Here is a 21263-nt window from a genome sequence, read left to right as displayed (position 1 = left end):
GTGGCATGTTTTCTGAGAAATATCTATGGTGTGCTGGTTTATAATTTTACGAGGAAAACTTTGAAGTGGTGGATCTTTCTCTATTTCTCTATCATCACATCATCTCCCTTGAATGTATGATTGGTTATTTTCCAATTTCGAAGCCAAGAATGCTTATTCTCCATGTTTGTTTTGGGGTGCTGAATTGCATATTCACCATGTTGAGGTTTGAGAACAGTGAAGAGAGATAGATTCACATGGGCCTAATGTAAACATGCACAATTCCCCAAAAGGATGTGGACACGGATGGCACTGTGCAGACTGGCAGGGTTCCCACAACATGCATGCAAGCAAGCCTCCATCACGAAACCAACCACTAAAATACTATAACTTATTTTCTCAACTACCAGTTTTTCTTTTCTTTTGAGAAAAGAGTTGCTTTTCTTGTAGTTGATGGTCCAAGCTCCTCAAACTCCAAGAGAATATACAATAATATGTATGAATTTCTTTCTGGGATTCTCACTGATTTTGTGTAATAGTTAAATAAAATTCAGAACAGCGCCGAATAATATCTGTTGCCAAAATTAAAGTATGAACGTTGAACTGGTTGCCTAAATCTGATAGGTTGCTTCCCTTTAAACTAAGACAAAAGCTAACTCATGAGTTGAGTTTAAAACCAGGCCATTCTGATAATAATAACAATAATGATAGTATAAAAACAAACACAAAAAGCATAATTGTTGACTACAGTCAAAGGGAAACTTACAAAAGCTTAATCAAAGTTGGGTACACTAGGCATGCATATGAAATAATCAACTTGGAGAAGAGTTGGTTTCTCTTTTTAATACCATCTTTCATGCAATTTTGTCACTCTCATTCTTGCTTGGTCCATTAAAGCAATGTACCTTCACAAGCCAATACATTTAAAAGTCACAGAAATGTGGGGATAGGACAAGTATTTTTATATGGTAGAGAAAGAAAAGGGTATGTGGCCTCTAGCATATAATAAGAGAAAAGGATGGAAATGATGATAACGTGAGAGGTTGGAGAAGAGCATGGATTGAACAAAATGTTGAAGAGAGAGAGAGAGAGAGAGTGGTTTTGATGCAAGGTGATGATGATGGAGGAATGTGGTTGGACTTATTGAGTTTCACATGAAGGCACGAGGTCCTCCAACTGCTACTGCCAAAGGAAAAAGGAAGGGGGGGACGCCATAATCCAATGTGCTACTCCAACAATCATGCCCTTCTGTGGGGACTTCTTTTATTCTATAATGTGAAACCAAATCATAAACTAAGCAAAAACCAGGCATGCATTATCAGTTAATATTTCACCATCTCAGCATATATTATAAGTCCACTTTACTATATTTGACAATTCTTTGAGAGTAAATTTGATGTATATATATATTATCATAGATAGTGTGTACTTCTTGGAATTTGTGATGTAGATAATAAGCCACTGATCTGAGAGGCATTCCCAAGTTGATACCAGCAAAACTGTTGACCCAGTTCATTCAGTCCAAAGTACAAAGTTAGCACTAAAATTCTTTGTGCCTTGAGAATATATAATAATTCTATATTATGCCTTTGTTAATGTATACATGAATATTTATATTCCCCTAACGCAAAAAGTTAGCTAAGACTTCGCACAACCTCTCTCCTTCTCCCTCTTCTTGCACGCGTACACACACATGCACACTGAAATCTTTGATAAAGAAAAACGTGGTTATGGCCGTGGCCACCATATGATTACGCATATTTAAGCCAAAGCTAGAAGTATTATAGAGTGTGTGAGAAAATAATGGACAATATTTTGATCGTGTCTGTGACAGTGTTTCTCTTATGCACTGTGATCCTCCTCTACAGGAACAGGCTCAGCCTCATGCTCAAATCAAAATATAGAAATAAACTTCCATCAGGCACTCTTGGATGGCCTTTTATCGGTGAAACTCTTGAGTTTGTTTCTTGTGCTTACTCTGATCGCCCTGAGAGCTTCATGGACAAGCGAAGCCGCGTGTAAGTTCATTTCTGCAATCATTTTTTAGGCACCACTTATTTAAGCATGCACTTCATTACAAGTTAACATATCAAAGTTGGAGACTTCTAAAGAAAAGCCATCTGGGTTGTAAAAAAGTCTCATCATTCCTTAGTTTTGTACACAAAGTTGAATCTATAAACTCATGTTGTTTTCAATAAGATTTGGCGTGTTGCATCTTGTAGGTATGGCAAGGTGTTTAAGTCACACATATTTGGAAGCCCCACAATTGTTTCCACGGATGCTGATGTGAACAAGTTCATACTGCAAAGTGATGCAAAAGTTTTTGTTCCTTCTTATCCCAAGTCTCTTACTCAGTTGATGGGAGAGTCTTCTATTTTGCTCATCAATGGAAGCCTTCAAAGGAGAATACATGGACTTATTGGAGCTTTCTTCAAGTCTCAACAGCTAAAGGCTCAGATCACCAGAGATATGCAAAAGTATGTCAAAGAATCAATGTCTAGTTGGAAAGAGGACTGCCCCGTATACATACAAGACGAAACAAAAAAGGTTAGCTCTGTAGTTTCCTTCTCTTCTCTCTGACTGAATGGGTGAATGAGTGTTCGTACATTTGCGTGTATGCCAAACCTTGTCTTCTTTCTCTCCCCCACGTGGTGTAGAGGTCAGAATCTAGCTTCAAAGTTTGCTCACGGTGACTTCTTGAGAACAGTTCCATCAGACACAAGATAAAACAAAAGATGCTGCTTCTCTTAAATCTATACTTGGCATTTTGTTACATGTTAAGTTGTTTATATCAAAGCATCAACCCCTCTAAAGTTGTATGATAAAGTGACCACACTTTCTCCTTGCGTTTATGTATGAGTTACTGAAGTAATAATTGGTGATCGAGCTGCTTATGTTTCAAGATCATAAAGTGAAAAACGTAGTTATCTTTATGGGGTTAATAATCATTTTGTAGTAATCATGCTACATTGAAATTGAGATTATTGTAATTTACTCTTTTCAAATATACCAGCAGGTGACAATTACTTCTTTTCTGTCCCCAGATTGCTTTTCATGTACTAGTCAAGGCACTGATTAGTTTGGATCCAGGACAAGAAATGGAACTTCTGAAGAAACATTTTCAGGAATTTATCTCTGGCCTCATGTCTCTACCAATAAATCTACCAGGAACTAAACTTTATCAATCTTTGCAGGTAAATCCGTTAGTTAGATATTGATTTCTTTTTTACCATACATGTCATGTGTCAAGATCACGGGCCTGGTAACACTCACTTCACTTTTTTGGTTTTAGGCAAAGAAGAAAATGGTGAAATTAGTGCGGAGAATTATCCTAGCTAAAAGAAATAGTGGCATTTGCAGAGTTCCAAAAGATGTGGTGGATGTGCTTCTCAATGATGCAAGTGAAAAATTGACAGATGATTTAATAGCAGATAATATTATTGATATGATGATTCCTGGGGAAGACTCAGTTCCAGTTCTTATGACTCTAGCTACAAAATATCTATCAGAATGTCCAGCTGCTTTGCAGCAATTGACGGTATGGTAATTGCTAAATCTCCTCTTCACTAGTTATAATGAAATTCACCTACCACAAATCATTGGCACTTCTGAATTCAAAGTTATCTCATGCTGTTTTGGTGAATTAGTATTTAGTAGTTAAGCACAGGATCCAGCTCTTAGTGGCCTAGACTAAAAGTAGAAAACCATTTAGTTGTTGCTATCATGCTTCTTTCCACCATGTTACCTAACGTTTTGAATTTTTATTAGGGAGAATTGTGGCATATCATATGAGACTGCCACATGTGGCCTTAAGAAAGTCTCTGAACTAATCTTCTGATTAACTTTTAGCAAACTACTTTTATGCTCTCAGGAGGAAAATATGAAGCTTAAGAAAATTCAAGATCAGGTTGGTGAGTCCTTGTGTTGGAGTGATTACCTATCATTGCCATTTACTCAAACAGTAAGGCCACTGTGGATCCTCACCAAAGACAAGTAAAAATGTTCCATACTTTTCACTTAACTCACTGTGTTAAAATCTACTTGTGCAGGTCATCACTGAAACTCTCAGAATGGGAAATATCATAATTGGAGTAATGAGAAAGGCCTTAAGAGATGTTGAAATAAAAGGGAACTTAATACCAAAAGGGTGGTGTGTGTTTGCAAATTTTAGATCAGTTCATCTAGATGACAGAAACTATGACTGTCCATATCAGTTCAATCCATGGAGGTGGCAAGTAAGAGAAATCCCCTTGTAATTAGTTCATTTATGTTTTGTTTGTGTGTTATTTATTTAGCTTAAGTGATGAATTGGTGAACTTCAGGACAAAGATATGAGCAGTTGCAATTTCACTCCTTTTGGAGGGGGACAAAGGCTTTGCCCAGGCCTTGACTTGGCCAGGCTGGAAGCTTCCATCTTCCTACACCACTTTGTCACTCAATTCAGGTAATCATTCTACACTTCACTTCTTTTCTAGTGAGTGAACACAGTGAATAATTGTAAAAAGTCATCATGCCCAAATTTTTGACCTCTCCTTATGACATAGGAGCAAAAGGCAAAATCATAACACCAGACATGCAAATTTCTGTCACTCAGCGGACCAAATGGCTTTGCATGGACCTTTTTCTTTACTTTACATTTTCACTAATGATTTTCTCTTTTGAAACTAAATTTGATTGCTGAAAATTACATATTCCACATATAAATATCCTGGTGGGTCAATGTCATAAATGTCTCTTTCTTGCATATGGACAAAGGAGGAATCCAAGTTGTAAAGTTTCCGGGGCCAGAAAGCCTTACATGCTACATCAGACTTCAGCAAAGCCACTTGATCCTAATCTTTTGTTGTTAACAATAATAATTAATTTGTTAATCAAACTTCTTATAAACCAATCTTGACTGTGAGAAAGCCATGATGTTTCTTGAATGTATCTAAACTGTTAGTACAGTGCCATTCTTGAAGATTTTAAGCATAATCATTCTGCAATTTCACACTGCTTTAGTGACATTTAAAATAGATACAATTTGACTGGCAACAGTGATTCACAATATCACAACAAGTACAAGATTATACCGATGTAGACAGAAATAATGTTATTTCATTAGAGAAATACATTAAACTATTGTCTCTAGGCACTGTTTGCTTATTTAGCTTGAAGCAAAAATAGTACTGAGAACCAAATTATGTGGCATGTCTGTTTTATATTGTTCTTAGGACTATAGGTTTTGACTTCTGATTGCACCATGCTTGTATGAAGATGTATATGGCCTAAAAACTGAAGATGCTAAAATAAGGAGCTATGCTGGTCAAATCATGTTAGGTTGACAAAAGCCATAGTTGATATTACTCAGTCAAGCAGCCTAATGATTTAGGCTTTTGCTAGGTCTGCATTATGTGCAATCCAACAGTGCATTTTATGCTTTTCTTTTTTAACATCTTTGAACTATTAAATATTCTTTGCTTCCTTTTGTTAAAAAGTAGATTTTAAGTCTAATTGAACCTTATAAAACTCTACGTCCAACATATACATAGTGTTGAAGTAGATATTTGATGGATAGTTTTACAATTGTCCGATAATAGATGGTATGATAAGTCAAACAAACAACAAATCTCCTGATGGTAGGTAGCACAATATGTCTAACAAACAATAAATATTGTTAGGATAAGCTCTACCACATTACTCTAATGCTAGGTTAAGCAGTGAATTTTAAACTTAACTCAATTAATCTTATAAAAAGATAAGGTTTACACACACTTATATATTATAAACTCGCATTATCTTTAGTAGTTGTGAGATCTCCACCAAACGTTGATTCAAAAAATTTTAACCAAAGAAAAAAGCATGGCATGCAATGATAATTAGACTTCTAAAATCCAATGTTTTAACATGCAGATGGCATGCTGAAGCAGATGCAATAGTGAACTTTCCCACAGTAAGAATGAAAAGGAGGATGCCTGTGATGGTAAGGAGAGTGGAATCTTAAAGCTTGGTTGGCCAAAAAGTGTGGAGCCACTTCTACCAAAGGATAAAGAGCAACCATTCTATGAAAAAATACAAAATGTTAAATAAGAGAACAAGGGAGAGGGGGGACCAGAAAGATTGGCTAAGGAGGACACACGTGTGGTGAACTGCATAAGCTTTTTTTTTGTCTCCTTGCATTAGTCTTCAACATGAAGACAATGGAAAGTTTCAAATTGAGGGACCCTTAAATTAGGTGTAGTATTTACTTTTCACCTATTTTTCTTTCCCATTTTACCTAGTGTGGTAGGAAAATAAAGGTTGATTGTAAGGGAGACCACTTTTATCTTGTTTTTGAATCAAAGTTTCTTTTGTCTCTTTCAAACTTTTTGGATTGACATGTTAACAACTTTTTTTTAACAGAATACGTGTCATAATTTTATTGTCTGTATAAGTTATTTGAAACAGACCATCACAAGTCACCACTTGTAAAAAAAAGTTGTCAAAGAAAAAATTGTTAAAAAAACTTTGTTCTTTTTTTTCTTTGTTATGCATTACTTCTTTATTCTTTTTCCTTTTTCTCCTTTGTTGGGAAGAAGAAGAGGAGGGAATAATGGAGGATAGGATTGAATAAGGTGAATAATTGGTGAGAAAAGGTAATAGTTTGAGTTTAAGGGTCCCATAAATTAATCTTATTCTTAGAACAACTTGCTGAAGGTCTACTTTTAAATATAGATTTATTCATACTTTAGACAGAGATGATTGAAGAGGGAAGAAAAGTGAGTAATGTACACAAGATCCATCACCCTTTAGTTTGAATAATGATGTGAAGCATCTAAACAACAACAAAAAAGGCACTACAATCATTTTGGATCTAAGATTCTTGATCCTCCATCAACTCCAATTCATTTTTCTGCAAACCTTTTTACTATATATAAAACTAAATCATAAAACCAATGTATATTCATTGAACATTGTTTTTCCTTGAAAATAGCACTTTTTTGTTGTGGAATCTTGTTGTTCATCTTATCTTTATCATAACTCTCATCTCACTAAATATTTCATTGGTTAGAATAATTTGATCACAACACCATTGGGTGATATTAATACTAAAAATAAAGTGCAAGTATTACAAGTAATTGTTATTTTATGACAAAGTATCTAAATATATGATTTAGAGATTAAACATGTTTTCGATCTCTACATAAATTTAATTTTTTTTATATTCTAATTTTTGATACATTTTTATCATAAACTTTAAAATTAAATAGATATAATTATTCTAATCTAATTACATCAAAAAAAAATTATATGTTAAAATGTGTTTTAGATTAAAATTTGGAATGTTTAGATTTTAATCTAAATGTTACTTTGAAACATCACATAACTGTGTAATGTTATTAAATTAAAAATTATACTTGTTCATTTAAAATTTAAAAATTGAAATCTATTAAAATTTGAGAGATAGATGAATTTTAATTTTAAATATAAATTTAAAAACTAAAAACTTATATCTATTACCTTATTATTAATAACCTAAAATTTTCTTATTTCTTTTTACTTTTTGTTCTTTAAACTGATTTTAAAATAATTAACAATTATGATTTAAGTGTTTCGAATTACTTTTTAATTTTTATTAAAACACACACAAGATATATGTCGAATATTATAATAACAACAATTAAAAGTAAAACTAGTCCTTGTCTACTATGCATAATTGAATAAATAATAATATAATAATAACAATAATTATAAGTAAAAAGTGCCTAATCACCTAATATTGTTTTACCCCCTGAATATGTGGAAACAACAACTCCAAATTTATGTGAAAAAAACAACCAAACATTTAACCTTATGTATTTGTTTTATCTATGACATATATTGCACTGCAGCTTTTGAAAAACTCACCTAAATAAATTGGCTTCTCTCATATTAAAAAAATAAGATTCAATATAAATGATATTCTGATTTTTTTTTCTAATAGGTTTCAAATAGTTATATTTAGAGTTTTAATTGTCCGATAAGAAGTTTTTCTTTGTTTTTTTTTATTATTATTGATTGTGGAGTAATTTTTTACCAATCACAGATTGACACGTAATCAATGTTCAAATGTTGTAAAAAAAAATGTTGTCTCAATATCATTATCTATACAAAATTGCTTTGATTTCCATAGTATTTATATTTACTTTCTTTTTTAATAATTTTTTTTCTGTCATAGTAAATGATTGGTGTATTGTGAGATAAATAGTAATATATAACATTATTTTAAAATCTTGATATTATACAGATTATATTGCAATGTCATATGTCCATCATGCCTTAACCATATTACTAACATGGGATTAAAACCATTTTTTTTTCTTTTGAAAACACAAACAGTAACTAGTTTTACATTTGTTGATTTCTTAAACAGTATAGTAAACATAAATTTTAAGGAAACTAATTTTTTTTCATAAAGATACTATATTATAAATAAAATCAACTAGATTTTAGAAAATCATTTTAATTACAATTTAAATATCTAAATACTAAATTTAAAAGACTAAAATAATTTTTTCAGAATTATTTTCAATCCCTAAACAGAAAGTCTGAGAGTAAAACTTCCTTTTTCACATTTAACAATCCAAACTTATGACAAATTTCAAGAAATAAAATTATAATTAAAAGCTTTCTGCACTTTACACTTCAAATATTTTCTCGTACAAATAAATGTTGGTACAACGCATAAACAAATATTTTACCCAGCACAAAAATGAGGTGTACAGGAAACTGATCAGAGCAAACCGTAATTTGGTTCCATGTAATCAGTTTACTCAGATTTTTAACACTCTTTTGTGTTCTCCTTGGAGGGTTGGACTCAACGGAGAGTGGAATCTACACCTACTCCTCAGAACAGCAACAGTGCCATAAAACAAGCTTTCACTTCTCAATGTTAACGATTGCCATTAATGTGCCAGTGAGAATCATCAACTTCGGTGTTGAAAATGAAACTGGTAAACAGTGTGCTGATGTCCCTGGCCAGTGAACAAACAACAATGAAAATACATGAACTCAGTCCCATCCAATGCAATGCACACCTCCTCAATGATTAAAATATGTTTTTCTATTAATTTGAAATAAATGTATGGGTTAAACATTGACATTATAAAGCATCGACTGCATTTGATTTGTTTTTTTTTTCATTTTCAATTTATATGTTTTTATCAATCACAAAAGTCCCAACTTGTTTTCACTTTATTTCCTGTTTTGAAGAACCTACAAAGGGAATGATGAATAGGGAAACCATCATAATGGAAAAAGATACTAGCAAAAGAGATAAAGGAAATTAATTACGCCAGATGAGGAAGAGTCATGTGTTTCAAGAGTGTTGGGTGTCGAGTGACAAATGCCTTCCATTCTTCTTTGCTTATTTTGTCATCTTTATCAGTATCGGCTTCTTCAAATGTCTGACATTTTTTAAAGAAAAAGCCACATAAGGGATCAAAATTAAAATCAACAGAGGGAAAACACTTTGCTCCAAACAATTACCTTATCAATAATGGCATCAAGGGCTTCATCTTTCATATCCATGCCACATTCTGACAAAATGGCAACAACCATTTGCCTAACCTGGAAAGAATAGTAGGTTAACAAAACAGTTCCAACTGTAAACTAAGAGCAATAGAGGGAAAATGTTATAGAAAATAGTACACATCCTGATGGTTATTTTGAGTTTTATATATTAGTTAGTGCACGTTAGATTGCCATAGACTTGACAAACAGAAACCATACCACCCTTTTCTTTGTCGAACTTGTCAAATAAAATTAATATTGCACCAAGGCAATTCCTGTGCTATGATAAAAAATATATATATATATATATTTAAGCCAATAACATAATGATAACCCGGAGATAGTCAAGATACTCACTTCTTCTCGCTCAATATATCCTGTCTGTCTCAAGTCATACATTCTAAAAGAAACTACAAGCACACAAATAAAAAAAAGTTATAACTTTTATCAATATTACAGCAATAAAATAGATGTAGAAACACAAATGCAAAACTCTTGCTGAAGACTTACAGTCAATTTTCTTTTCCAGAGGAGTACAAGGATGAAAGATACTGAGAGCATGCACAAACTCATCAAATTCTATGACACCATTTCTTTTTTCATCGAAAACATCAAATACCTAGAGAATTTTGTAATCATTAGAATGAACTCAAATACACAATTCAAAAAAGAGAAACAGCAGAAAACAACAACCTTTCAGCAAAACAAGTACATATGTGTGCAACCATGACATTTTTTTACGGGAGTGAAATGGGGAGAATGAACATAAAACAACATCTCCTGATACTATAGGGTATATCATAGAAAGTCAACAATGTAAATTTAGATATTTAAACACCAGAAATATGGTTGTCAATCCGTACTATACACCTTTCAATATCTCTATCATACGCACACATCTTTGATCTTTCAAAGAGTTTTAACCGAATGACGATAAAATATAGAAAATAATATAAATTTATCGTACCAATTTCGGACTTCAGTCAGTGTTCACAATCATTTAAAAAAGGAGGAAAGGACTGACGAGTAAGAAACTACAAAAGGAATGACACAAAAACACATTATAGTTTGTTGATCACGCAGCACACAACATAATAGACTAGAAGAAATAAAGAGTGAAAACATCATATGTGGAGCTCTGAATATTGTAATTTATTTTCTAGCAGAAATTTGCATTGAGACAGCAGCATCTGAGTATTGTAATTTATTAAAAAAGGGCATGAACTAGTTTGGTCATCTGAGTAATGTTTTCTTCTCAAATCGAAGTTGGATTTTGACAAAAATTAGATCAGCCTCCCTTCCATCAAAATCCATTGGTTCCTCGCCTCCAAACCAATTAGTCCACACTGGGTCATGAAACAAATCAATAAAGCAGAAAAAAAAAAATCAGTTGCCAAAATGCTTATACCCTGTCAAGGAAAAGATTCTCCTTAGTTGTGGTCTTCAACAGGGCCAATGTGAGTTCTTCCTTCACACAACAAACAAACAAAGAGTTAAAATTCATGATAAACAAAAACGCACAAACTTAAGATCAAAGAGAAATTGATCCCCAAATCCCAATCTAGCTAGCTAGCTACCTTGTGGATGAGACCATCGTCAATGATTGAGCTACTCAACTTCTTGAACAACTCATGCAAAGCCTCAATTTCATTAACAGTAACTGCCACACACACAAATCAGAAACTTTAAACGCCATTTCCTCATCAAGATAAACAGTAAGCAGCTGAAAATGAAACTAAAAAAAAAAACGAACACGGAGAGTCCTTGGAGAGGGCGAGAATGTTGTCGAAGGTAGTAGAAGACGGTTTCTTCTTCGCCGGAAAATGGAAATCGAAGCAACCAGCTAAGCTGAAAACCAAAGCTTCAACAAGTCCTATGAGCGGAATGCACACCGCACACAGCGTCTCTCCAAAAGTCAAGCTCGATCTCTAAAACAAATCAATCGCAAACTCATAATTTCATAATTCGTTTACACAATAACCAAACACAAATCGAAAGAGTTCAAGAAAAAGTGCTACCAGCGATACACCCGTCTGCGGAAACTCCATTTCATCTTCAAAACTTTTCTGCAGAATCAGAAATAGAATTTGAATTTCTATGAATTATCACAGTATTAATAAAAATATTTATTTATCATAAATTTAATTACAATAAAATTTATATATCTAATTACTATTTTTAGATAGACAAATAGCACATTAAAATGTTAATACTAATTATCATAAAATCAACCTAGTACCAAAAGAAATCGTGGTCAAAGGGGATTTGACCATAACTTGAGGCTGAGAATGAAATAAGAATAAAAGAGGCATTTAATTAATTATTAATTATTAATTATTAACTATTAATTAAACTGGTGACTAGGTTTTATCCACGTGGATTAAGTACTTCTTGATAAGAACGGAAAGTGTGACGTGGGGTTGGCCCAGTCATCGTGTTTGGTACAAATCATTGTTTATTCAATAATAGTTTCAATTTTTTACAAGTTTATGTTTTTTATTTATTTAAATAAAAAGCATTGAAAATCTGAACATATATAAAATTTTGTAAAGGTTAACTATCTTTAATTTCTTGAAAAAGCAAAATTAAAATTTATTAATGTTTTAAATTTTAATATATTTGATTCATAAATTTAACAAATAAATAGATATACTTTTTAATTAATAATATAATAAAGTAGCAATGGGCAATGTTTTTTTTTTCTATAATTAGAAGACTTGGTTGATGTAGATGTCAAATAAGCATCTTATAATTTATTTAAATGTCAATGATTGGTGGAGGACCAATTAATTAATGTCGTGCCTAATTCATTAGATTGTTTAAGGTTAATGCTATCTAAGTCGGCTTCGACTTTGACTTTAAGCACTAAAGCAAATAGTGAAAGCTGAAAATATTTTTTAAAGATGATTAATAATTCTCATTTAACACCTTCTTAACGCATAACACTGCTTTAATTGTGTTTTTTTGTTCTTAAAATTGGAAATAAATTTGGTTGTGGTCTATTTTTTTTAAAGTGAAGTATTCTATTAAATTTGAAAAAAAAAATTGGTTCCTAAGGACTAAGATGTTTTTTTTTTTTCAAAATATCTTTTACCATCTAAGTCGTAAATTTGATAAACTAGAAACACTTTATTTTAACAAAATATTAAATATAAATAAATGTAAAAAATAAAATCAATTTAATTTTAAATTAATAAACTAAAAATCAACTAACCCATTAGAGAAAATGTCAAATAATTAATTATACTTTATCAATTTTTTTTTATATAATATTACGTAAAGAAACATGCATATATTTTAAAAATAATAATATTTTAACATCGTTATTTACTTTAATATTTAAAATACACACTTTTAGTCTTAATAACGGTTTTATTGAACTAATCACATTATACTATTTTACAAATTAATAATATGATACCGTGTGAAATGAATGTATTTGACACGTTGACATGTCAAGACATTGATACTCATATTATTTTATTTTAAGTGATTGAAGTAACTTGTCTACTAAATTAAATTAAACAAAAAGTAAAACATGTATGTTTTTTTCTTTTTCCTTCACATTTATTAGAACACTAGTTGATTTGTTTTGATAATTCAACCTTATATCTAAGTGGTAAAGATAGGAGGCAATATTTTAGACCTTTTGCCTTTGACAAGAGAATTTGTATCAGGAAAATGAACTCCGTCAGTGAGGTCTTTCACATACCCTTCTGGTGTTACTCTCACAGGGTAACTCACAAGGTGAACACCTTCCATGTCTCTAACCTCTTCACTGCTGTAGATTTCCCACATTTCATCTCCTATTGATCTCATTCTCTCCACACATTCCAATCTTTCTGGCTCCAAGAACAACTCATCAACACTCACTGTGTGCTCATACCATAGAGACAATCTATATGCTTGAATTTCATCTAGGTTCATTTCCTGATTATCATCTTCATCTTGAGACTGGTAACATCCTATTGCAATCTCAGTGTCCCTTTGCCCGTCCATGGATCTTTGGTTTACATTAGCTGATCCTATCAGTATGTATAGGTCGTCCACTAATGCCACATGCAATGCAACAATGTTAGTAAAACTTACACCACAATTCAGCTAACACTTCAATTACTTAGATGCTTTTCCTTTTATGTATGCAATAAGAACTTGAGCAAACATAGAATGGTTAGAGTCTAACCAGCATGTGACTAGAAAAATTATATCAGAAGCATATGCTGAAAATGGTGTTGCAGTGTAGATGACTTCAAACAAGTTGAGACTTACAAGTCAATTAATAACCCTTGTCATTACTTGTCTAGAAGGAGAAGTATTAAGAAATGAACTTTTAAGTCTAACTTAATCTTATAAAATCAGTTTGTAAGATGAGATTTATGTTCACCTATAGTAAATGAAATAATAGATTAGAAAATAATAAATTTCGTTAGGATAGATGTTCCAACATGACTCTGATATCATGTTAATAATTGAACTTTAAACCTAAATCAAGTTTACAAAACCAGTTTATAAGATGAGGTTTATACTAATTTATATAATTTAAATTAATTTTATTCTAGTCGATATGATTTTAACAAGAAGGAAAAACTTTAGCAATATCATAAAGGTTTTCAGTGTTGTTTCTTCTTCGATCAAAACTAAAGTTTCTTTTCAATTAGTTTGTGTTGATCTTGAATGCAAATTTTAATCATGTGGATTGTCATAGTGAAATTACTCCAATCAAATATATAAGACCCTGTCATGATCAAGAGAAGACCAAAATATGACAGAAAATTATGATTGAAGATTAGTACTATATTACCTATCATGAACTTGGAGTGAACATAAACCATGAATCTCCTATTCTTTTGAGCATTCCAGTATTGAGTTTCAGGTTGGGGTGAATCTAGTGGAAGATACTCTCCTGGTCCCTTCTGCTCCCTGTTTGCAAGACAGAAGAAATTCAAGTAGTCTCTGGGGTGTCCCTGTTGCTCACTTTCTTGTATTGCTTCTCCAATCAACCTATACATCATTGCCATTGTTTCTCTAGTCCAATGCAGTATATCTTGAACAGGTTCACTTTCAGGTTCTCCTTCTGGCCACATTGGTATGACTATGTACACAGCAAATCTCTCCTTTGCCTTAATCTTACTTACCACCTTCAGTGCAATTTCAATGGGAATTAGATTAGTACAACCACAGTGCCTATCTTTCTTCCACCAATGGCATCCTCCAATGAAATACTGGCTTTCAATGTATATAAACCTTTCAGCACGCCTAATTGCTTCAACATAAGCTTCATGGATGCTTCTCTCCACAGTTGACTTTGTAGACAACTCACTAACTGAGATATGATCAATTGACCTGTATATTTGAACTTTCCAATTCCTCTCCCTAGGAATGCTTGAGCTCGTATTTGGCATAAGATTTGCCAAGGTGCTAGAAGGGATTAGAAAAGAAGGATCACACTGCTTTGTCCATCTTTGCTCAAAATTGGCTAGCACATCCCAGGCAGCCTCACCAATAACACAAGCATGAGCATCATGCCAAGGTGCCCTTGGCCCTCCTTTGTTGAGGCTAGCTTCTTCAATGCTTGTTTGGTAGAAATCATAACAATGAGATTCCCTAATGAGTGTTTGAAACAATGAATGCTGCTCTGTGTCATATCTTCCATCACACAAATCCAACCCACCCACAAAGCTCATTAGCTCTCTGTCATCAACAGATTTGGAAGGTTTTGTGTCCACTGTTATAGTCTTCTGATGGTGAGCAAAGAGTGTTGGGAACATGTTGTGTAATCTGGGACACTTTCTGCATATTACTTTTGTGTGGTTGAAAAAAGCAAAAGCTTCCTCATCTTGGTTGTTCAATTCGCCTTTGTTCTTCACAAAGGGTAAAGATGTTTCATCATCCCAAAGCATAACCCTCACAGCCACTCCTTCCTCTGCCTTCTTCTTCAACAGGTCACCTAACTTAATACCTCTGGCATGTGGGATTTCTGTGTGAGGATCTCTAACCTGTCAAAGAGCATATTAGCTTCCAAAACAAAAGTGTATATCAATGTGATAGGGGACTGTATCCTCTCATTAACATGATGTCATGTTCAAATTTTGTGGCTCAAGGAGTTCCTATAAAAACACTTATAAATCCTCTATCAACCAGTGAAATTTGAACTCACATCACTGTTGGATAAGTTCTATCCTTACTAACTTGACCAACTTCTCATATAAGTTTAAAAAGTCATGTGAAAATTCTGCACAATTTCTTACCAGAACCATCATGGGATTGAAGGACCAGCCTGCAATATAAACTAGATACTTTGCACCCTCAATGGCTTTATAGACATCCTCCCATAGCTTCTTTGGAGCTCCACATAGATCAAAGGGAGGTTGAAAAGCTGAAGAATGGTGAGCATCATGATAAAGTTTAACCTGACAATTGGACCTTAGTGGGAAGCTAGCCTCCTTCAGCCCTTGAAATTCCCAGTCATTGCTCAACATCTTTGCCCAACTTGGTTCCAAATCTGCTGGCTTGAACCAAAGCATAAACTTCAACTTAAGTTTTGGGTTTGGTTTTCCATTATCCATGAGGAGAGGGAACAACCCATTGATCAAACCTCCTTTCTTCAACAGCTGCTGAGCCTGAATATGGAACTTCCCCAGTATGGAAGAATGTGATGTTTTCAGTGTAATGGTGATGCATGAATCAGCTGGATGAGCACACTGAACCTGAAAGGTTTGGTTCCACACACGGTTGCTTTCTTCACTGGTTTTTGCAAACTTTTGGTTGTCTATCTTTATAGTCACATAAGCAGGCTTTCCATTTCTACATAAACACTGGAAACAAGAAAAACGATGAAAACAAAAACATAAAATCAAAACATGCCATGATTTATAAGAACAAAGCAGAATTTTCAGTGTAGTGTATTCATAACACCAAACTCTTATATATGTACAAAACTGAAATAACATTTGTGTAAAGGTTAGGAGTTTCAGTGTTAGTGGAACTTACATTGAAGGGAAATAAAGGTGAGTAAGGTGAGGCATTGAAGATGGTAGCTTCAATTGTTCCATGGAGGAGCTTAGGAGTTTCCTCCACAGCTGTAATACTTAAAATATTCATAAGAAAGTGAAAGACAGAGAACTATGCAGTTTGGTTTAACATATGATAGATTTCATACCAATTTTCAATGACTAATTGTTATGTTACACTTTTATAGGTGGCTGAGTTTACTAGTGCAGATGAAGAAGCAAAGGGAACCTTGGAATGTAATTGAAAGTTGGAAAACTTGTGTAACTTTGCATTTATGCAGACACAATCCAAGCTTGAAGTATTTGCCATCACAAGTTTTAGCTTGAAGCTAAGTTTCTTGAACCCAAATCTCAATTTACCGTAATCACAAAGTAGTTAAAGACAAAAACAAAATACAGTTATCCACTGTTCTTAGTACATTGACTGCATCATACACTGCATCATACACTAATCAATCAACAATAATGTAACTTTCTAAGGAGGATAATTACTATTAGGATATAAACAAAGTCCCACATTAGATAACAATAAGAAATGAATATGAATTTATATCACGTAAAGTACCTTTATTTATAACAAGTCTTTTGGAGTGATATCAAAAGCAAAAGTGAAGATTTAATCCAAAGGAGACATTACCACTTTTGCATAATTATGCAAATTTACAAACATTTACTCATGAAATGGATAAGTTAGTGAAAGTCATTGTGGAATTTATACACTTTGTTAACAGAATGATTGTAGAGTGCAAGGAACTTGGAGGAAAAAAAATGAAGTTTTTCCTTATGTCATATCACTAGGCTTTGGCATATATTATCTACCACAGACCAAAGAAATTGAGTTGCATGAATATTACGTATTGTTTGTGGGTTGTTAGAAGGAAACATAACATGGGTTTGTTTAGTATCACCTAACGCATAAGCTACTCAAAAATTGAAAAATTAATCAGCAGAACTTAAAAACTAAGCTCAAAAGTTAGATTGATTCAATTAGAACTTAGGTGTGTGATAATTATTATTATTATTATTATTTTTAATTACTAATCAAAAAGTAGTTTAAAAAATGTTTTATTTTGATCAGTAATTATAATTATTTTTTTTTTCAATTTCTGTTTCACAGATCACTTGACTATGGTGAGAATCAGAATTATTTTTTTTATGAAAGAATTGAAAATTAGTTAGTTGATTTTAAAATTACTTATTGAATCAGATCTTAAATATAAAACGGTAGAGAACAACATATTAACTGCCAAAAACTATTATATACAAATTTTTTTCATGTTTTAATTATATCGAATTATTTATCATCTTAATTAGAATAGCTATTTTTTTTAATTTTATTTCGCTTAGAAATGTTTCTATTAAATGAACCATGATACTAAGAAAATATATTATTATTTTGAATTTTCTATCGTGTACACATTTTTATTGAATTGCTTTCAAGAGATTGGAAATCTATTTATCTTGAAATAATAAATCTTCTAATATTTATTAGCTTTTTCTCCTTTTGTAATGTTTAACCCGACCCAATTTTATCATTATGAACTTGGGCCCATTTATCCAAGGTTTCAATGTTGGCTTTTTCTTTCTACAACTCCCTTTATTACTATTTTCACTCCTTGTTAAAGTAAAAAGACGAAAATATCCTCTCATTGTACCACGTCACCACTATTATGGATGCACCTTTATTCTCCACCTTTATTGTAAGCATGTCTTTTTCCTATCTTTTTGGTTGTCATTGAAATAATCTAAATCCAAGAATAGATATTAGTAATTACTTATTTAGTTTTATTATTCATGATTGTAAATTGCCCTTATATTGACCTGACTTATAAGAGAAGAGAAGAATGAGGGGGACACAAAAGAATTGGAAAAATTATCTCAATCTTTCTTCGGCAGTGCAAAAGATTATTACAACAGCAATTGAAGTTGAATGTCTTTGATTCAAGCTCAATATAAACACTTCAAAATATGGTACTCTAGCCACTCGGTGCAGCACAGAAATATAAAAGTCCTACAAGAAATAAAGAAAAAGTAAGTCTCAGTTCACAACATGAGTTTGGATATTTTTTCAGATTTGGGATATATATTCTGAGCATCAATGCTTCATCAATGCATCATATGGCAGAATATATCTAGGTTATGTTTGGACAAACATTTGGCAGCTAATAAGATCATGTAATCATAGTTGATGCATGACAGAGTCTGTGCTGCTTAAATCTCTAAACTACTACAACTATATTGAACTAGAAAAATAGAGGTAGTGGATCTATTGTGTAATTAAGGCAATAGTGAAAGCAACTTTTACAATGCTTGATTAATCTCTTTCTCATTCCTTTGCTGGAGATCATAGTGAGGGAAGAAATAAAAATGACTTACAAAGTATAGGACATTATGGTGAGGCTTACCATAGATGACTTTGAGCTTGGCATATGAACCAATGGGAGAATCAGTTGAAACTTCCCCTTCAACATAAAGTTGTTGCTTCCAATCCACATGGAGGGGTAGCAAAAGCTTTCTTCCCACTTATAAATAGCCACAATTTAAACACCAACAATGGATAATCTGAACCCTTAATTTGACCCCAAGTGGTACATATTAGCCAATATTGGGATGAACATAGAGACTAATAAGAAAACTCCCGAGTGAACAGCCCAATATTGGGAATACACATTGATCAAATGGGTCACAAGTGAACAGACTAGGATCAATGTGCAGAGTTTAAATAGTATGAAATATAATATGGATATGCAACAAACTTTGTCTTAGGATTTTGTATCATGTCCTTATGGTTTAAGATATTTTTGTTTAAAGTTTCACATTACTTTTCTTTGGTATGTGCACAACAATACCTTTGTCATCTCTTTTGGTGAATAACCAGATAAAAGAGAACATCAATGTACATGCACAAACTAATCTAAATCATAGAAATTGTGCTTTGTTTTATTCAACGGTGTGAAAGTTTTGTTGTTCTTTAAAACTTCAACAAATTAACGGTTATCAAGAACTATATTTTAACAGCACTAGGAAGAGATTGTTGTGAAGCCTAGGATGAATAGAAAAAGAAAAGGAATGAAGCTAGAGGCAATAATAAATATCTTAGACAACCAAAAGAAAAGGCAAAAGATTTTGACAACTTGGAGATGAGATTCCAACATGGACACACTGGCCTGGACCTTTCTTAGGTCGTTAATAGCTTGTCGTGGCGTCATGATTTGCCGTCCCTATTCCCTACAGAGTGGAGTGTGGTCTGAATTATCCACTGTATGGTCCAACTTAAGATTATCCTTTTACATGGTTTGTAAATTGTATCCCACTTTTGGTCTCTGTCATGTGCAATACTACAAATACAAAACAACAAGTTGGTTTTACATGAAAAATGGACTTCAAAAACATGATACATATTGTTTCTCACCTCTACTATCTGTAGTTTGGCTTGATCAACTATTCTGTGTTTTTACATTCACCAACCACCAACTTTCATCACACTTCACCTCTCCAACGTAAGCATCTCCCAATAAAGTAGTAACAATGGAAGTGCAAGATTAGATTTCTCACCTCACGTTTCAGCCAAGGAAGAAACCAACACCAACCTCCTTCCAAATAACAATGTCTTCACTCTTTTGGAGTCAACACCATCTTCCACCATTTTTGTCAATCATAAACTTGGACTCGCCTGCAACCAAATGCAAATCCACTAGCTCAAACCAAACTCACATCAAACGATACACCCAATCATCCCATAATAATTCACCCAATATTAAGAAAAACAGCAACAAAGTCACAAATGAGTAGGACCCAACCCCTCCTATAATTATCAAACCCCAGATCCCATTTCACAGTCTCACTCAAATAACCACATTCCCCTTCTCTTCTCAGAGGTTATTAACAGTAGAAAACCCTAAGAACTAAGAAAAGCAGAAAGCTTGAACTGAAACATGACAACAACCTACGGCACGATTCCGACCACGGGGCCTCCGAACCTGGAATACATATCGCGTGCAAAGCAGCGGATCAAGGCGGGGTTGGGGACGCGGCGGCCGTGGAAGGCCATGCTGAACTTCCGCTCGCTGAAGGTCCCCGGCGGAGGCGCGGCCGAGGCGCTGTCACGCGTGGCGGTGAACGTGTCGTACTTCCGCATGAACTACGCGATGGTGGCGCTGCTGATTCTCTTCCTGAGCCTCCTCTGGCACCCCATCTCGCTCATAGTCTTCCTCCTCCTCATGGCGGCGTGGCTCTTCCTCTACTTCCTCCGCGACGAGCCCCTCGTACTGCTCGGCCACCTCGTCGACGACCGCCTCGTACTCGTCGCCATGGCCATCCTCACGGTGGCGCTGCTGCTGCTCACCGACGCCACCGTCAACATTCTTGTGGCCGTGGCAGTCGCCGTGCTGGTGGTGGTGGCGCATGCCGCGTTCCGGAGGACGGAGGACCTGTTCTTGGGGGAGGAGGAAGAAGCTGCGGCGGCGGCCTTGGTTGGTGCTGCTTGATTCTTTGTTTTCTGTATAATTTTTTTTTTGTTGAATTCGGAGAAAGAAAATGGCTATTTGATTAGATTTGTTCAGTTCTATGGTTTGTTGTTGCATTTTTTCGGAAGATGATGCTAATTCAATCCATTTTATTTTTTTTTCTGTTTTCATATTTTGTTCTAACTTTGTGTTGAGAAGTGTGCCATCTAAATTGGTCTTCGTGTTCTTATCTATATTTAACATTAATTATTATAGTATTTTTCAGTTTAGATAATAATTTATTAGGTTAAAAATTCTT

At 33.6% G+C, this 21263-nt stretch overlaps 4 protein-coding genes across 5 annotated transcripts; 2 read left to right on the top strand and 2 right to left on the bottom strand.

The window, feature by feature from the left end:
* Positions 1 to 1580: 1580 nt before the first annotated feature.
* LOC106773857 (3-epi-6-deoxocathasterone 23-monooxygenase) lies at positions 1581 to 6322 on the top strand. 2 transcript variants are annotated; one of them, XM_022786419.1, is made up of 8 exons: positions 1581 to 1997; positions 2202 to 2526; positions 3024 to 3173; positions 3272 to 3517; positions 3851 to 3940; positions 4029 to 4214; positions 4302 to 4423; positions 4524 to 4800. In XM_022786419.1, exons 1-8 carry the CDS (start codon positions 1783 to 1785, stop codon positions 4639 to 4641), a joined length of 1452 nt encoding a protein of 483 aa, XP_022642140.1. In that variant the 5' UTR covers positions 1581 to 1782; the 3' UTR covers positions 4642 to 4800. The 2 variants fall into 2 exon arrangements, with proteins under 2 accessions (XP_022642140.1, XP_014516101.2); XM_014660615.2 differs by lacking the exon at positions 4524 to 4800 and adding an exon at positions 5872 to 6322 and having other exon boundaries at positions 1593 to 1997.
* A 2244-nt stretch (positions 6323 to 8566) lies between these two features.
* On the bottom strand, positions 8567 to 11743 carry LOC106773869 (calcineurin B-like protein 10). Its single transcript, XM_014660630.2, has 10 exons — positions 11722 to 11743; positions 11508 to 11555; positions 11243 to 11417; positions 11067 to 11149; positions 10898 to 10957; positions 10000 to 10108; positions 9847 to 9899; positions 9466 to 9546; positions 9271 to 9383; positions 8567 to 8951 (listed from the first exon to the last, which is right to left on the bottom strand). The coding sequence occupies exons 2-10, from the start codon at positions 11535 to 11537 to the stop codon at positions 8870 to 8872; spliced, it is 786 nt and encodes a 261-aa protein (XP_014516116.1). The 5' UTR covers positions 11538 to 11555; positions 11722 to 11743; the 3' UTR covers positions 8567 to 8869.
* Positions 11744 to 13009: 1266 nt separating this feature from the next.
* Positions 13010 to 17413, bottom strand: LOC106773868 (phospholipase D alpha 4). Its single transcript, XM_014660629.2, has 5 exons — positions 16729 to 17413; positions 16480 to 16576; positions 15738 to 16304; positions 14291 to 15485; positions 13010 to 13538 (listed from the first exon to the last, which is right to left on the bottom strand). Exons 1-5 carry the CDS (start codon positions 16770 to 16772, stop codon positions 13102 to 13104), a joined length of 2340 nt encoding a protein of 779 aa, XP_014516115.2. The 5' UTR covers positions 16773 to 17413; the 3' UTR covers positions 13010 to 13101.
* A 2994-nt stretch (positions 17414 to 20407) lies between these two features.
* Positions 20408 to 21135, top strand: LOC106773867 (PRA1 family protein F2). Its single transcript, XM_014660628.2, has one exon. It carries the CDS (start codon positions 20435 to 20437, stop codon positions 20984 to 20986), a length of 552 nt encoding a protein of 183 aa, XP_014516114.1. The 5' UTR covers positions 20408 to 20434; the 3' UTR covers positions 20987 to 21135.
* The last annotated feature ends 128 nt before the right edge of the window (positions 21136 to 21263 follow it).

The sequence above is a fragment of the Vigna radiata genome, chromosome 9 (genome assembly GCF_000741045.1).
Source record: "Vigna radiata var. radiata cultivar VC1973A chromosome 9, Vradiata_ver6, whole genome shotgun sequence".
NCBI lineage: Eukaryota > Viridiplantae > Streptophyta > Magnoliopsida > Fabales > Fabaceae > Vigna > Vigna radiata.
The sequence above is the reverse complement of the archived record's forward strand: the minus strand, read 5'-3'. Positions and strand labels throughout refer to the sequence as shown.